We start from the raw sequence: 12,787 nt of genomic DNA on the forward strand, positions 1-12,787 counted from the left end.
GCAGGCCTTCTGCATCCAGGGGATCTGACCGAGGTTTCCTTACCAGTAAGTGTGTTTGTTGTGCAGGCCTTCTGCATCCAGGGGATCTGACCGAGGTTTCCTTACCAGTAAGTGTGTTTGTTGTGCAGGCCTTCTGCATCCAGGGGATCTGACCGAGGTTTCCTTACCAGTAAGTGTGTTTGTTGTGCAGGCCTTCTGCATCCAGGGGATCTGACCGAGGTTTCCTTACCAGTAAGTGTGTTTGTTGTGCAGGCCTTCTGCATCCAGGGGATCTGACCGAGGTTTCCTTACCAGTAAGTGTGTTTGTTGTGCAGGCCTTCTGCATCCAGGGGATCTGACCGAGGTTTCCTTACCAGTAAGTGTGTTTGTTGTGCAGGCCTTCTGCATCCAGGGGATCTGACCGAGGTTTCCTTACCAGTAAGTGTGTTTGTTGTGCAGGCCTTCTGCATCCAGGGGATCTGACCGAGGTTTCCTTACCAGTAAGTGTGTTTGTTGTGCAGGCCTTCTGCATCCAGGGGATCTGACCGAGGTTTCCTTACCAGTAAGTGTGTTTGTTGTGCAGGCCTTCTGCATCCAGGGGATCTGACCGAGGTTTCCTTACCAGTAAGTGTGTTTGTTGTGCAGGCCTTCTGCATCCAGGGGATCTGACCGAGGTTTCCTTACCAGTAAGTGTGTTTGTTGTGCAGGCCTTCTGCATCCAGGGGATCTGACCGAGGTTTCCTTACCAGTAAGTGTGTTTGTTGTGCAGGCCTTCTGCATCCAGGGGATCTGACCGAGGTTTCCTTACCAGTAAGTGTGTTTGTTGTGCAGGCCTTCTGCATCCAGGGGATCTGACCGAGGTTTCCTTACCAGTAAGTGTGTTTGTTGTGCAGGCCTTCTGCATCCAGGGGATCTGACCGAGGTTTCCTTACCAGTAAGTGTGTTTGTTGTGCAGGCCTTCTGCATCCAGGGGATCTGACCGAGGTTTCCTTACCAGTAAGTGTGTTTGTTGTGCAGGCCTTCTGCATCCAGGGGATCTGACCGAGGTTTCCTTACCAGTAAGTGTGTTTGTTGTGCAGGCCTTCTGCATCCAGGGGATCTGACCGAGGTTTCCTTACCAGTAAGTGTGTTTGTTGTGCAGGCCTTCTGCATCCAGGGGATCTGACCGAGGTTTCCTTACCAGTAAGTGTGTTTGTTGTGCAGGCCTTCTGCATCCAGGGGATCTGACCGAGGTTTCCTTACCAGTAAGTGTGTTTGTTGTGCAGGCCTTCTGCATCCAGGGGATCTGACCGAGGTTTCCTTACCAGTAAGTGTGTTTGTTGTGCAGGCCTTCTGCATCCAGGGGATCTGACCGAGGTTTCCTTACCAGTAAGTGTGTTTGTTGTGCAGGCCTTCTGCATCCAGGGGATCTGACCGAGGTTTCCTTACCAGTAAGTGTGTTTGTTGTGCAGGCCTTCTGCATCCAGGGGATCTGACCGAGGTTTCCTTACCAGTAAGTGTGTTTGTTGTGCAGGCCTTCTGCATCCAGGGGATCTGCTGGTGGAGGTGAATGGGAACCCTGTAGAAGGACTGGACCCAGAACAGGTCATACAGATACTGGTAAGTTATTCTTTTCTCTCTCTCTCTCTCTCTCTCTCTCTCTCTCTCTCTCTCTCTCTCTCTCTGTCTCTCTGTCTCTCTGTCTGTCTCTCTCTCTCTGTCTGTCTGTCTGTCTGTCTGTCTGTCTGTCTGTCTGTCTGTCTGTCTGTCTGTCTGTCTGTCTGTCTGTCTGTCTGTCTGTCTGTCTGTCTCTCTCTCTCTCTCTCTCTCTCTCTCTCTCTCTCTCTCTCTCTCTCTCTCTCTCTGTCTCTCTGTCTCTCTGTCTCTGTCTCTCTCTCTGTCTCTCTGTCTCGTTATTGTTCTGTTTTAAACTCATCCCTCTAGGTCCAATCTCAAGGCACAATTTTGTTCAAAGTGATTCCAAACACCCCACAATCAACTAAGAGCCAACAGCCAGCCTTGGTGAGGTCACCATAATAATCTCTCAAGAATCCAGTTAGTTTCCTAATAGCATGTGTGTTGTTTGTTTACTCATGTCCCTCCTCTCTGCTCCAACTTCTTCTTCTGCTTCTTCTTCGTCTTCTTCTTCTTTTTCTGCTTCTTCTTCTTCTTTTTCTGCTGCTTCTTCGTCTTCTTCTGCTTCTTCTTCATCTTCTTTTTCTGCTTCTTCTTTTTCTGCTGCTTCTTCTTCTTCTTCTTCTGCTGCTTCTTCGTCTTCTTCTGCTTCTTCTTCATCTTCTTCTTCTGCTTCTTCTTCATCTTCTTTTTCTGCTTCTTCTTCTTTTTCTGCTGCTTCTTCTTTTTCTGCTGCTTCTTCTTTTTCTGCTTCTTCTTTTTCTTCTTCTTTTTCTGCTGCTTCTTCTGCTTCTTCGTCTTCTTCTTCTTCTTCTTCTTCTCTCTCCTCAGCTGTATGTGCGGGCCATGGCAGACTACTGCCCCCTGCAGGACCCAGCTATCCCCTGTCCTGACGCTGGCATGGTCTTCAGTAGAGGAGACCTGCTGGAGATAGTTGACCAGACAGACATCCACTGGTGGCAGGCAAGGAAGCTGCCCAGTGCCTCAGCCTGCGCCGGCCTCATCCCCTCCACCAGTCTGCTCAAGAGGTGGGGGGTGACAGACAGACAGATAGACAGAAATAAACACCACAGCCTTCACAAGAGGTGGGACACCACCTGGGATCAATTCCATTCCAATTCAGTCGCTCAGTTTACTTCCTTAATTGACTAAATGAAAATGGAATTGACCCCAACCCTGGAAGACTCCTAATTTAAATGGTAGCCAGACCAACATAACACAGTTACAGCGTTCAGTAAATTGAAGAAGTGTAAGTTTAGTGTGATCAAATCAGTGAAGAAGTATAGCTCCGTCCCTGGTGACGGATTTCTGGCATATATACTGAACAATAATATAAATACAGCATGTAAATTGTTGGTCCCATATTTCATGTGCAGAAATAAAAAGATCCCAGTAATGGTCTATATGCACAAAAAGCTTTTCTGAAATGTAGTGAACACATTACATCCCTGTTAGTGAGCATTTCTCCTTCGCCAAGATAATCCATCCACCTGACAGGTGTGGAATATCAAGAAGCTGATTAAACAGCAGGATCAAACAGCAGGATTATACAGCAGGATCAAACAGCAGGATTATACAGCAGGATTATACAGCAGGATTATACAGCAGGATTATACAGCAGGATTATACAGCAGGATTATACAGCAGGATCAAACAGCAGGATTATACAGCAGGATCAAACAGCAGGATTATACAGCAGGATTATACAGCAGGATTATACAGCAGGATTATACAGCAGGATTATACAGCAGGATTATACAGCAGGATCAAACAGCAGGATTATACAGCAGGATCAAACAGCAGGATTATACAGCAGGATCAAACAGCAGGATTATACAGCAGGATTATACAGCAGGATTATACAGCAGGATTATACAGCAGGATTATACAGCAGGATTATACAGCAGGATCAAACAGCAGGATTAAACAGCAGGATCAAACAGCAGGATTATACAGCAGGATTATACAGCAGGATTATACAGCAGGATCAAACAGCAGGATTATACAGCAGGATCAAACAGCAGGATTATACAGCAGGATTATACAGCAGGATTATACAGCAGGGGTTGGAGATGAGATAGTCTGTCTATTCTACAAAATATTTCCAATATATTATAAATGTATTCTCAAATATAGTTTTTTCTCTGTTACGCTGTGTGCACTGAACCGGGCATGCATGATTGTTGCTGACACTCCAATGTTCAGATGAAGGGAATGAAACAGTTGATATAGACAGTGGTGTTGTAGCCTAGTGTAGCTGCTGTCATTCAAAGCCAGTTCTATCCAGAGCAAAATATTCAAGTCCTTAAATTGTGTTCTTCAGCTCAGAGGTTCGCTCCAAGCCTTCCTGCTGATGGTTCGGGTGTGACAAGCTAATTTTCTCGAATTGGCTTTTACTGTCCGGACAACGGGTTCTCTGGTTCAGGTTCTAGAACACCGGAGAGTTCTAGAGCTAGCAGTCTCCACCATACAGTCTTTCACAAACTCCCCTTCGGCGAAAGGTATGGGGATGAGGTAGTTGGATGGGCTATTTACAGATGGGCTATGTACAGGTGCAGTGATCTGTGAGCTATGCTTTGCAATTTTATGTGCGACGATGTAACTTGCCTTAGTTACCGATTCTTTAGTAGAGGACTGTTTAGTAAAAACAATATTTCTGTTGGGCAAGTTCGTGGCAAGTTTAGAGGCCTTGCCTTTTTCCTGGGAGGACAGATTCCTAGCATAGTTAGTATGCTTGCTTAAAAATGATGACCGAGGTTGTATTTCTTCAAAAATATCAGACTTACTGTCTTCTGTCCCACGGAATTGAAAAAGTATTTCTGGGATTTCACTCAACCCCTTCTTGATCCACCTTCTCCAGCCCTTCCTCCAGGAGATCAAACACCGATGGAACGCTGGATTCTGGGATGAAGGTTATATAGTCACCTGGGGAGCTCTGTCTTCCACAGACCGTTGGGTCGGGGGGGGGGGGGGAATAAGGTTATAGGTATAGGGGATGTCAAGCATTCCCTCGTGGAACCCAGAGGCTTCACTGGAGCCGGTGTCGTAAGTAACCGTGTAAGGACTTTGACAGTTGGAACTGAACCCAGGTCAGTGTGCTCATCCGGGTCAGTTCCCATGGAAACCTCTGAGGTGCCGTCCTGCTCCAGATGGTCACCTGGTGTCCATTCTTTATTGAACACACGACATTCAGAGTCCACTTTTCGCTTTTTTCCCCCCTCTCATTAAGTTTCAGTCATGGGATTTTTCATGTCGACGTTTTCGGGCATGTACTGTGAGCGTAGATTCGAATTGAGAGCGTGAGCACAGTGACTGTCTGGATGTAGGCCTCATACCAGCAGCTACTAGGTTACAGCGCCATCTTTCAGAACAAGAAGAAGTCATTTTCAGGCCAAAAAACCCAACTCAGATATAATGACATTTATATATATTTTTTAAAACAGCCCGTTTTACATGAAAAGGTAGGTTACTGAGATCGACTTAAGTTTCAGGGATTTTTGTTGTTGTTGTTGCTTCTTTAACCCCCTGACCTCTCTGGTCTCCATTGTGCAGCAAACAGAGGGAGACGTGGTGGTCACAGCCTTTCCAGGCCCACACCTGCATCAAACCCTGTGAGTAACAGCACTAACATCCTGCTCTTAGACTGTCTGTACACCTAGAGTATCACCTATACTATACACTCTGTTTTAATGCCCACAAGTCTAGCTGTATTTATTATGGATCCCCATTTGTTCCTGCCAAGGCAGCAGCTACTCTTCCTGGGGTTTATTATGGATCCCCATTAGTTCCTACCAAGGCAGCAGCTACTCTTCCTGGGGTTTATTAGGGATCCCCATTAGTTCCTGTCAAGGCAGCAGCTACTCTTCCTGGGGTTTATTATGGATCCCCATTAGTTCCTACCAAGGCAGCAGCTACTCTTCCTGGGGTTTATTAGGGATCCCCATTAGTTCCTGTCAAGGCAGCAGCTACTCTTCCTGGGGTTTATTATGGATCCCCATTAGTTCCTGCCAAGGCAGCAGCTACTCTTCCTGGGGTTTATTAGGGATCCCCATTAGTTCCTACCAAGGCAGCAGCTACTCTTCCTGGGGTTTATTATGGATCCCCATTTGTTCCTGCCAAGGCAGCTGCTACTCTTCCTGGGGTTTATTATGGATCCCCATTAGTTCCTGCCAAGGCAGCAGCTACTCTTCCTGGGGTTTATTATGGATCCCCATTTAGTTCCTGCCAAGTTGATAGTGTTGTTAAGAAGGTAGAAACTAGGGCCTGTAGGACCTGCCTTGTTGATAGTGTTGTTAAGAAGGTAGAGCAGCGGTTTATTATGGACAGACTTCTCCCCATCTTAGCTACTGTTGCATCAACATGTTTTGACCATGACAGTTTACAATCCAGGGTAACTCCAAGCAGATTAGTCACCTCAACTTGCTCAATTTCCACATTTATTCATTACAAGATTTAGTTGAGGTTTTGAGATTAGTGAATGATTCCTCCCAAATACAATGCTATTTGTTTTTTTTTTATATTTAGGACTACCCATTCTGAAACTGACTCCAGCTCTTTGTTAAGTGTCACAGTGATTTTCAGTCGCTGTAGTAGCTGACGTGTATAGTGTTGAGTCATTTCCATACATAGACACTTTTTTCAATTTTTTACTAATGACAGTGTAAGGGGCCTAGAGCGCTGCCCTGGGGAATGCCCGATTAAATTAAAGAACACCCTAGTTGCTCTGTTAGACAGTTAACCCTCAAACCACAATATAGCAGGGGATAACAGATACGTTTTTCCAGACTATGATTGATAATGTCAAAAGCTGCACTGAAGTCTAACAAAACAGCCCCCACTTTTTATCATCAATTTCTCTCAGCCAATCATCAGTCATTTGTGTAAGTGCCGTGCATGTTGAATGCCCTTCCCTGTAGGCGTGCTGAAAGTCTGTTGTCCATGTGTTTACTGAAAAATAGCATTGTATCGAGTCAAACATAATTTTTTCCAAAAGTTTACTAAGGGTTGGTTGGTAACAGGTCAACATTCACAAAGCCGCAAGGCCAGATGGATTACCAGGACGTATACTCAAAGCATGCACAAACCCACCCGCAAGTGTCTTCCCTGACATTTTCAATTTCTCCCTGACCAAGTCTGTAATACCTACATGCTTCAAACAGACCACCATAGTCCCTGTGGCCAAGAAAGTGAAGATAACCTGCCTAAAGGCTGGTCATGGCTCACATCAACACCATTATCCCAGAAACCCTAGACCCACTCCAATTCACATACCGACCCAACAGATCCACAGATAATGCAACCTCAATCGCACTCCACACCACCCTTTCCCACCTGGACAAAAGGAATACCTACTGCACACTACCGGTCAACAGTTTTAGAACACCTACTCATTCAAGGGTTTTTCTTTATTTGTACTATTTTCTACATTGTAAAATAATAGTGAAGATATTGAAACTATGAAATAACACATATGGAGTCATGTAGTAACCACAAAAAGTGTTAAACAAATCAAAAAAATATTTTATATTTGAGATTCTTTTGAGCTATAAAACAACGGTATTGCCTCCACCGTGAGGTCTGAAAATGCCATAACGAGCTCATAACACACACGTTTTTCCAGCAGTAGACTATGATCGATAATGTCAAAAGCCTCATTTTGTGTTGCCAAACAAATAGCGCCTTGGCATATTTTTCCTGTTCTCATATTCTGAGATTTCTCAGCCAAAATAATTAGCTAGAGGGCTAATTCAAAAGAAAGAGAGACACTCTCTCACGACGTAAGTCCCGTCCTTAACGAATTCTCGCGTGATTTCAACACTTCCCTTTGTGTCACGTGAAAGAAGCAAACCCCTGTGTAAATTCACTGTTAAGACTATTGTTGATGTAAATGTTAGAGATAACTACTGATACAGTTAATTCAAGGGATCTCTCTATGTCAAAACCCTTAATGGTGCCCCCTCTTTCAGTTCATTTGGAAAGGATAAACAAAACGAATTAAATAAATCAGATACATTTAATTATTCCAGTCATTGTTCAGTAAATTACCTTGACTACCCATCCAGCCAAAGTCACAACACTCTTATAGTTAATTATTATATTATTTATATTATTATTTATATTATATAATTAGAATTATAGATATGATGCATAGAGCTTCTGTAAAAGAAGGACCACAAAGCTTCACCTCATGTTGCGTGTTTGGTGTTTCAGTCCAAATGTCTTATGAGTTCTGTTTCCTTTGTCTTCTCTGCTGACCCTAAGTGAGCATGGCTGGTAATGGTACGTACAATATATAAACGTATACTTTTTTTGGGGGGGGGGGGGGGGGATCTTGGACATTGATCTAGACAGTAGCAGGATCTCTGTTTGACCTTCTGGTTTCTCTTCCAGAGGACGACGTTAAGACCAACAATGGGAATGGTTTCATAGCAGGTAACCACGTCATCCTCATTCTATTTTATATCACTCTTATAATAATCTGTTGTATACTAACTACTATTAGTACGTAATAACAGGCAGTGAATTAACACATATTTTTTATCTGTCTTTCTATAGACGAAGAAGATTTTGAATCTGGTAGGTAAGTCTTTGTAGAGTCATGTTTTTGATGTCTGTAGATTTCTCTGATTTCTTTCAATATAGTGTGTAATAATAGAGACTAATAACAGAGACTGTTATTCATGAGGTTTTCTTCTCTTTATTTTCCACCGTTGTGATATTCTAGAGGACCTCAGAGAAGGTCAATATACCAATTCATATTTCTTGCTGTGAATCGTTTTGTCAACTTATTATTTGACTGTTTACTGTAGTAGTTATGTACCTGTATTCTCTTGGTTTGGAGAGTATAAAATAATATTATAATGAATTTTCCCAGTGTATTCAGTAGAGGACAATACAGTGCCTTCATAAAGTATTCACACCCCTTGACTTTTTCCACATTTTGTTGTGTTACAGCCTGAATTTAAAATTGATTATATGTTGACTTTTTGGTCAATAGCCTACACACAATAGCCTACACAGTAAAACTGCAAAAAAATGTGGCAAAGAAATTCACTTTGTGTTATGTTTGGAAAAAATACAATACAACACATTACTGAGTACCGCTCTCCATATTTTCATGAATAGTGGTGGCTGCATCATGTTATGGGTATGCTTGTAATCGTTAAGGAAAACAGAATGGAGCTGAGCACAGGCAAAATCCTAGAGGAAAACCTGGTTCAGTCTGCTTTCCACCAGACACTGGGAGATGAATTCAACTTTCAGCAGGACAATAACATTAAACACAAGGCCAAATCTACACTGGCGATTAATTCACCTTTCAGCAGGACAATAACCTAAAACACAAGGCCAAATCTACACATGAAATACTTATAGAGTTATAGATTTGACTTAAATCTACTTGAAAATCTGTGGCAAGACCTGAAAATAGTTATCTAATAATGATCAACAACCAATTTGACAGAGTTTGAAGAATTTGGAAAAGAATCATGTGCAAATGTTGCACAATCCAGGTGTGGAAAGCTTTTAGAGACTTACCCAGAAGACTCACAGCTCTTAGAGACTTACCCAGAAGACTCACAGCTCATAGAGACTGACCCAGAAGACTCACAGCTCTTAGAGACTTACCCAGAAAGACTCACAGCTCTTAGAGACTTACCCAGAAATACTCAAAGCTCCTAGAGACTGACCCAGAAAGACTCACAGCTCTTAGAGACTTACCCAGAAGACTCACAGCTCTTAGAGACTTACCCAGAAGACTCACAGCTCTTAGAGACTTACCCAGAAGAATCACAGCTCTTAGTGACTTACCCAGAAAGACTCACAGCTCTTAGAGACTTACCCAGAAGGCTCACAGCTCTTAGAGACTTACCCAGAAGACTCACAGCTCTTAGAGACTTACCCAGAAAGACTCACAGCTCTTAGAGCCTTACCCAGAAGACTCACAGCTCTTAGAGACTTACCCAGAAGACTCACAGCTCTTAGGGACTTACCCAGAAGACTCACAGCTCTTATAGACTTACCCAGAAAGACTCACAGCTCTTAGAGCCTTACCCAGAAGACTCACAGCTCTTAGAGACTTACCCAGAAAGACTCACAGCTCATATAGACGGACCCAGAAGACTCACAGCTCTTAGAGACTTACCCAGAAGACTCACAGCTCTTATATACTTACCCAGAAGACTCACAGCTCTTAGAGACTTGCCCTAGAAAACTCACAGCTCTTAGAGACTTCCCCAAAAGACTCACAGCTCTTAGAGACTCACCCAGAAGACTCACAGCTCTTAGAGACTCACCCAGAAGACGCACAGCTCTTAGAGACTCACCCAAAAGACTCACAGCTCTTAGAGACTTACCCAGAAGACTCACAGCTCTTAGAGACTTACCCAAAAGACTCACAGCTCTTAGAGACTGACCCAAAAGACTCACAGCTCTTAGAGACTTACCCAGAAAGACTCACAGCTCTTATAGACTTACCCAGAGAGACTCACAGCTCTTAGAGACTTACCCAGAAAGACTCACAGCTCTTAGAGACTTACCCAGAAAGACTCAAAGCTCTTAGAGACTTACCCAGACAGACTCACAGTTCTTAGAGACTTACCCAGAAAGACTCACAGCTCTTAGAGACTTACCCAGAAGACTCACAGCTCTTATAGACTTACCCAGAAAGACTCACAGCTCTTAGAGACTTACCCAGAAGACTCACAGCTCTTATAGACTTACCCAGAAAGACTCACAGCTATTAGCGACTTACCCAGAAAGACTCACAGCTCTTAGAGACTTACCCAGAAAGACTCACAGCTTTTAGAGACTTACCCAGAAGACTCACAGCTCTTAGAGACTTACCCAGAAAGACTCACAGCTCTTAGAGACTTACCCAGAAAGACTCACAGCTTTTAGAGACTTACCCAGAAAGACTCACACCTGTAATCGCTGCCAAAGGTGCTAAAAATATTTAACTCAGCGGTGTGAATCCTTATGCAAATTAGATATTTCTGTATTTCATTTTCAATAAATGTGTAAAAACATTCTAAAAACATATTTTCACTTTGTCATTATGGGGTATTGTGGGTAGCTGAGTGAGACAAAAACATACATTTAATCCATTTTGAATTCAGGCTGTAACACAACAAAATGTGGAATAAGTCTCGGGGTATGAATACTTTCTGAAGGCACAGAGCAGCTCTTACTGCACCTGTACATAGCCCATCTATAATTTAGCCCAAACAACTACCTCTTCCCCTACTGTATTTATTTATTTATTTTGCTCTTTTGCTCCCCATTATTTCTATCTCTACTTTGCACATTCTTCCACTGCAAATCTACCATTCCAGTGTTTTACTTGCTATATTGTATTTACTTCGCCACCATGGCCTTTTATTGCCTTCACCTCCCTTATCTCACCTCGTTGCTCACATTGTATATAGACTTATTTTTCACTGTATTATTGACTGTATGTTTGTTTTACTCCATGTGTAACTCTGTGTTGTTGTATGTGTCGAACTGCTTTGCTTTATCTTGGCCAGGTCGCAATTGTAAATGAGAACTTGTTCTCAACTTGCCTACCTGGTTAAATAAAGGTTAAATAAATAAAATAAATATAATAATATCGTAATGAATTTTCCCAGTGTATTCCGAAGAGGCTGAAGAAGGAACACATACCATGGATGGCATCTACATCCGTAAGATGGTTTTTTGATTGACAATTTGATTGACACTTTTATTAATCAATCGTTCTTCTTTTTTTGTAAGCTAACGATGCTCCCACCATATATTTACAGCTTTGTTGTTGTTGATGTTGATGACGATGATGTTTATCTGGTAGTCGTTTATGTTGTTGTTGACGATGATGTTTATCTGGTAGTCGTTTATGTTGTTGTTGACGATGATGTTAATCTCGTAGTCGTTTATGTTGTTGTTGACGATGATGTTAATCTCGTAGTCGTTTATGTTGTTGTTGACGATGATGTTAATCTGGTAGTCGTTTATGTTGTTGTTGACGATGATGTTAATCTGGTAGTCGTTTATGTTGTTGTTGACGATGATGTTTATCTGGTAGTCGTTTATGTTGTTGTTGACGATGATGTTAATCTCGTAGTCGTTTATGTTGTTGTTGACGATGATGTTAATCTGGTAGTCGTTTATGTTGTTGTTGACGATGATGTTAATCTGGTAGTCGTTTATGTTGTTGTTGACGATGATGTTTATCTGGTAGTCGTTTATGTTGTTGTTGACGATGATGTTAATCTGGTAGTCGTTTATGTTGTTGTTGACGATGATGTTAATCTGGTAGTCGTTTATGTTGTTGTTGACGATGATGTTAATCTGGTAGTCGTTTATGTTGTTGTTGACGTTGTGTCCAGCGGGATTCCGGCGTAGCTTCCGTCTGTGGCGGAGGATGACCCACCGTAAGCGTCGCCAGTCCTGCTCCTGTTCTCCCAACCCCCCGGCTCTGTCCAGCCCCTATGAAGAGGTGGTCAGCTACCAGAGACAACCTGACGACCCACACAGGCTGATCATCCTCGTAGGTGAGGAGCTCACCGCTTATATATTGTTTATATTCTGTATCACAAGATAATGAGGATGATAAATGATTTGTTATTGTCCATTGTCACAGGGAAAACAGAAATGAGTCTTCCTAAACCCTCTGAGACGGTCTTACACACACACACACAGCTTATAGGTTGGGGTATGACATGTACTGTAGTGTGTAGTGGTGTAGGGCGGACACAGTGTGTGTTTACAGGTCCTTCTGGTGTAGGACTGACCCAGTGTGTGTTTACAGGTGTAGGACTGACACAGTGTGTGTGTTTACAGGTCCTTCTGATGTAGGACTGACACAGTGTGTGTTTACAGGTGTAGGACTGACCACAGTGTGTGTTTACAGGTGTAGGACTGACCACAGTGTGTGTTTACAGGTGTAGGACTGACCACAGTGTGTGTTTTTACAGGTCCTTCTGGTGTAGGGGTGAATGAGCTGAGGAAAAGACTGATCAAACTCAACCCACACACCTTCCAAGGAGCTGTGCCTCGTAAGTTTGTATTCCATCTGTAGTGTCTATTATCATATGTTGTATTCAGTGGTGGAAAAAGTACACAATTTGTCATACTTGAGTAAAAGTAAAGATACCGTCATAGAAAGTTACTCAAGTAAAAGTTTAAGTCACCCAGTAAAATACTACTTGAGTAAAAGTCT

General features: G+C 42.9%; 1 protein-coding gene across 1 annotated transcript in view; it reads left to right on the forward strand.

Moving 5' to 3' along the window:
* mpp4a (MAGUK p55 scaffold protein 4a) overlaps positions 1-12,787 on the forward strand; it is a 38,521-nt gene that overhangs the window by 13,264 nt on the left and 12,470 nt on the right. The window contains exons 6-16 of the mRNA XM_071342114.1: positions 1,493-1,578; positions 1,903-1,980; positions 2,425-2,621; positions 5,146-5,204; positions 7,855-7,872; positions 7,984-8,025; positions 8,149-8,169; positions 8,318-8,332; positions 11,220-11,273; positions 11,955-12,119; positions 12,543-12,623. Of these exons, the coding sequence (XP_071198215.1) occupies positions 1,493-1,578; positions 1,903-1,980; positions 2,425-2,621; positions 5,146-5,204; positions 7,855-7,872; positions 7,984-8,025; positions 8,149-8,169; positions 8,318-8,332; positions 11,220-11,273; positions 11,955-12,119; positions 12,543-12,623 (816 nt within the window). The remainder of the gene's footprint in view (positions 1-1,492; positions 1,579-1,902; positions 1,981-2,424; positions 2,622-5,145; positions 5,205-7,854; positions 7,873-7,983; positions 8,026-8,148; positions 8,170-8,317; positions 8,333-11,219; positions 11,274-11,954; positions 12,120-12,542; positions 12,624-12,787) is intronic.

This window comes from Salvelinus alpinus, chromosome 14, assembly GCF_045679555.1.
Source record: "Salvelinus alpinus chromosome 14, SLU_Salpinus.1, whole genome shotgun sequence".
In the NCBI taxonomy this organism is placed as follows: Eukaryota; Metazoa; Chordata; class Actinopteri; order Salmoniformes; family Salmonidae; genus Salvelinus; species Salvelinus alpinus.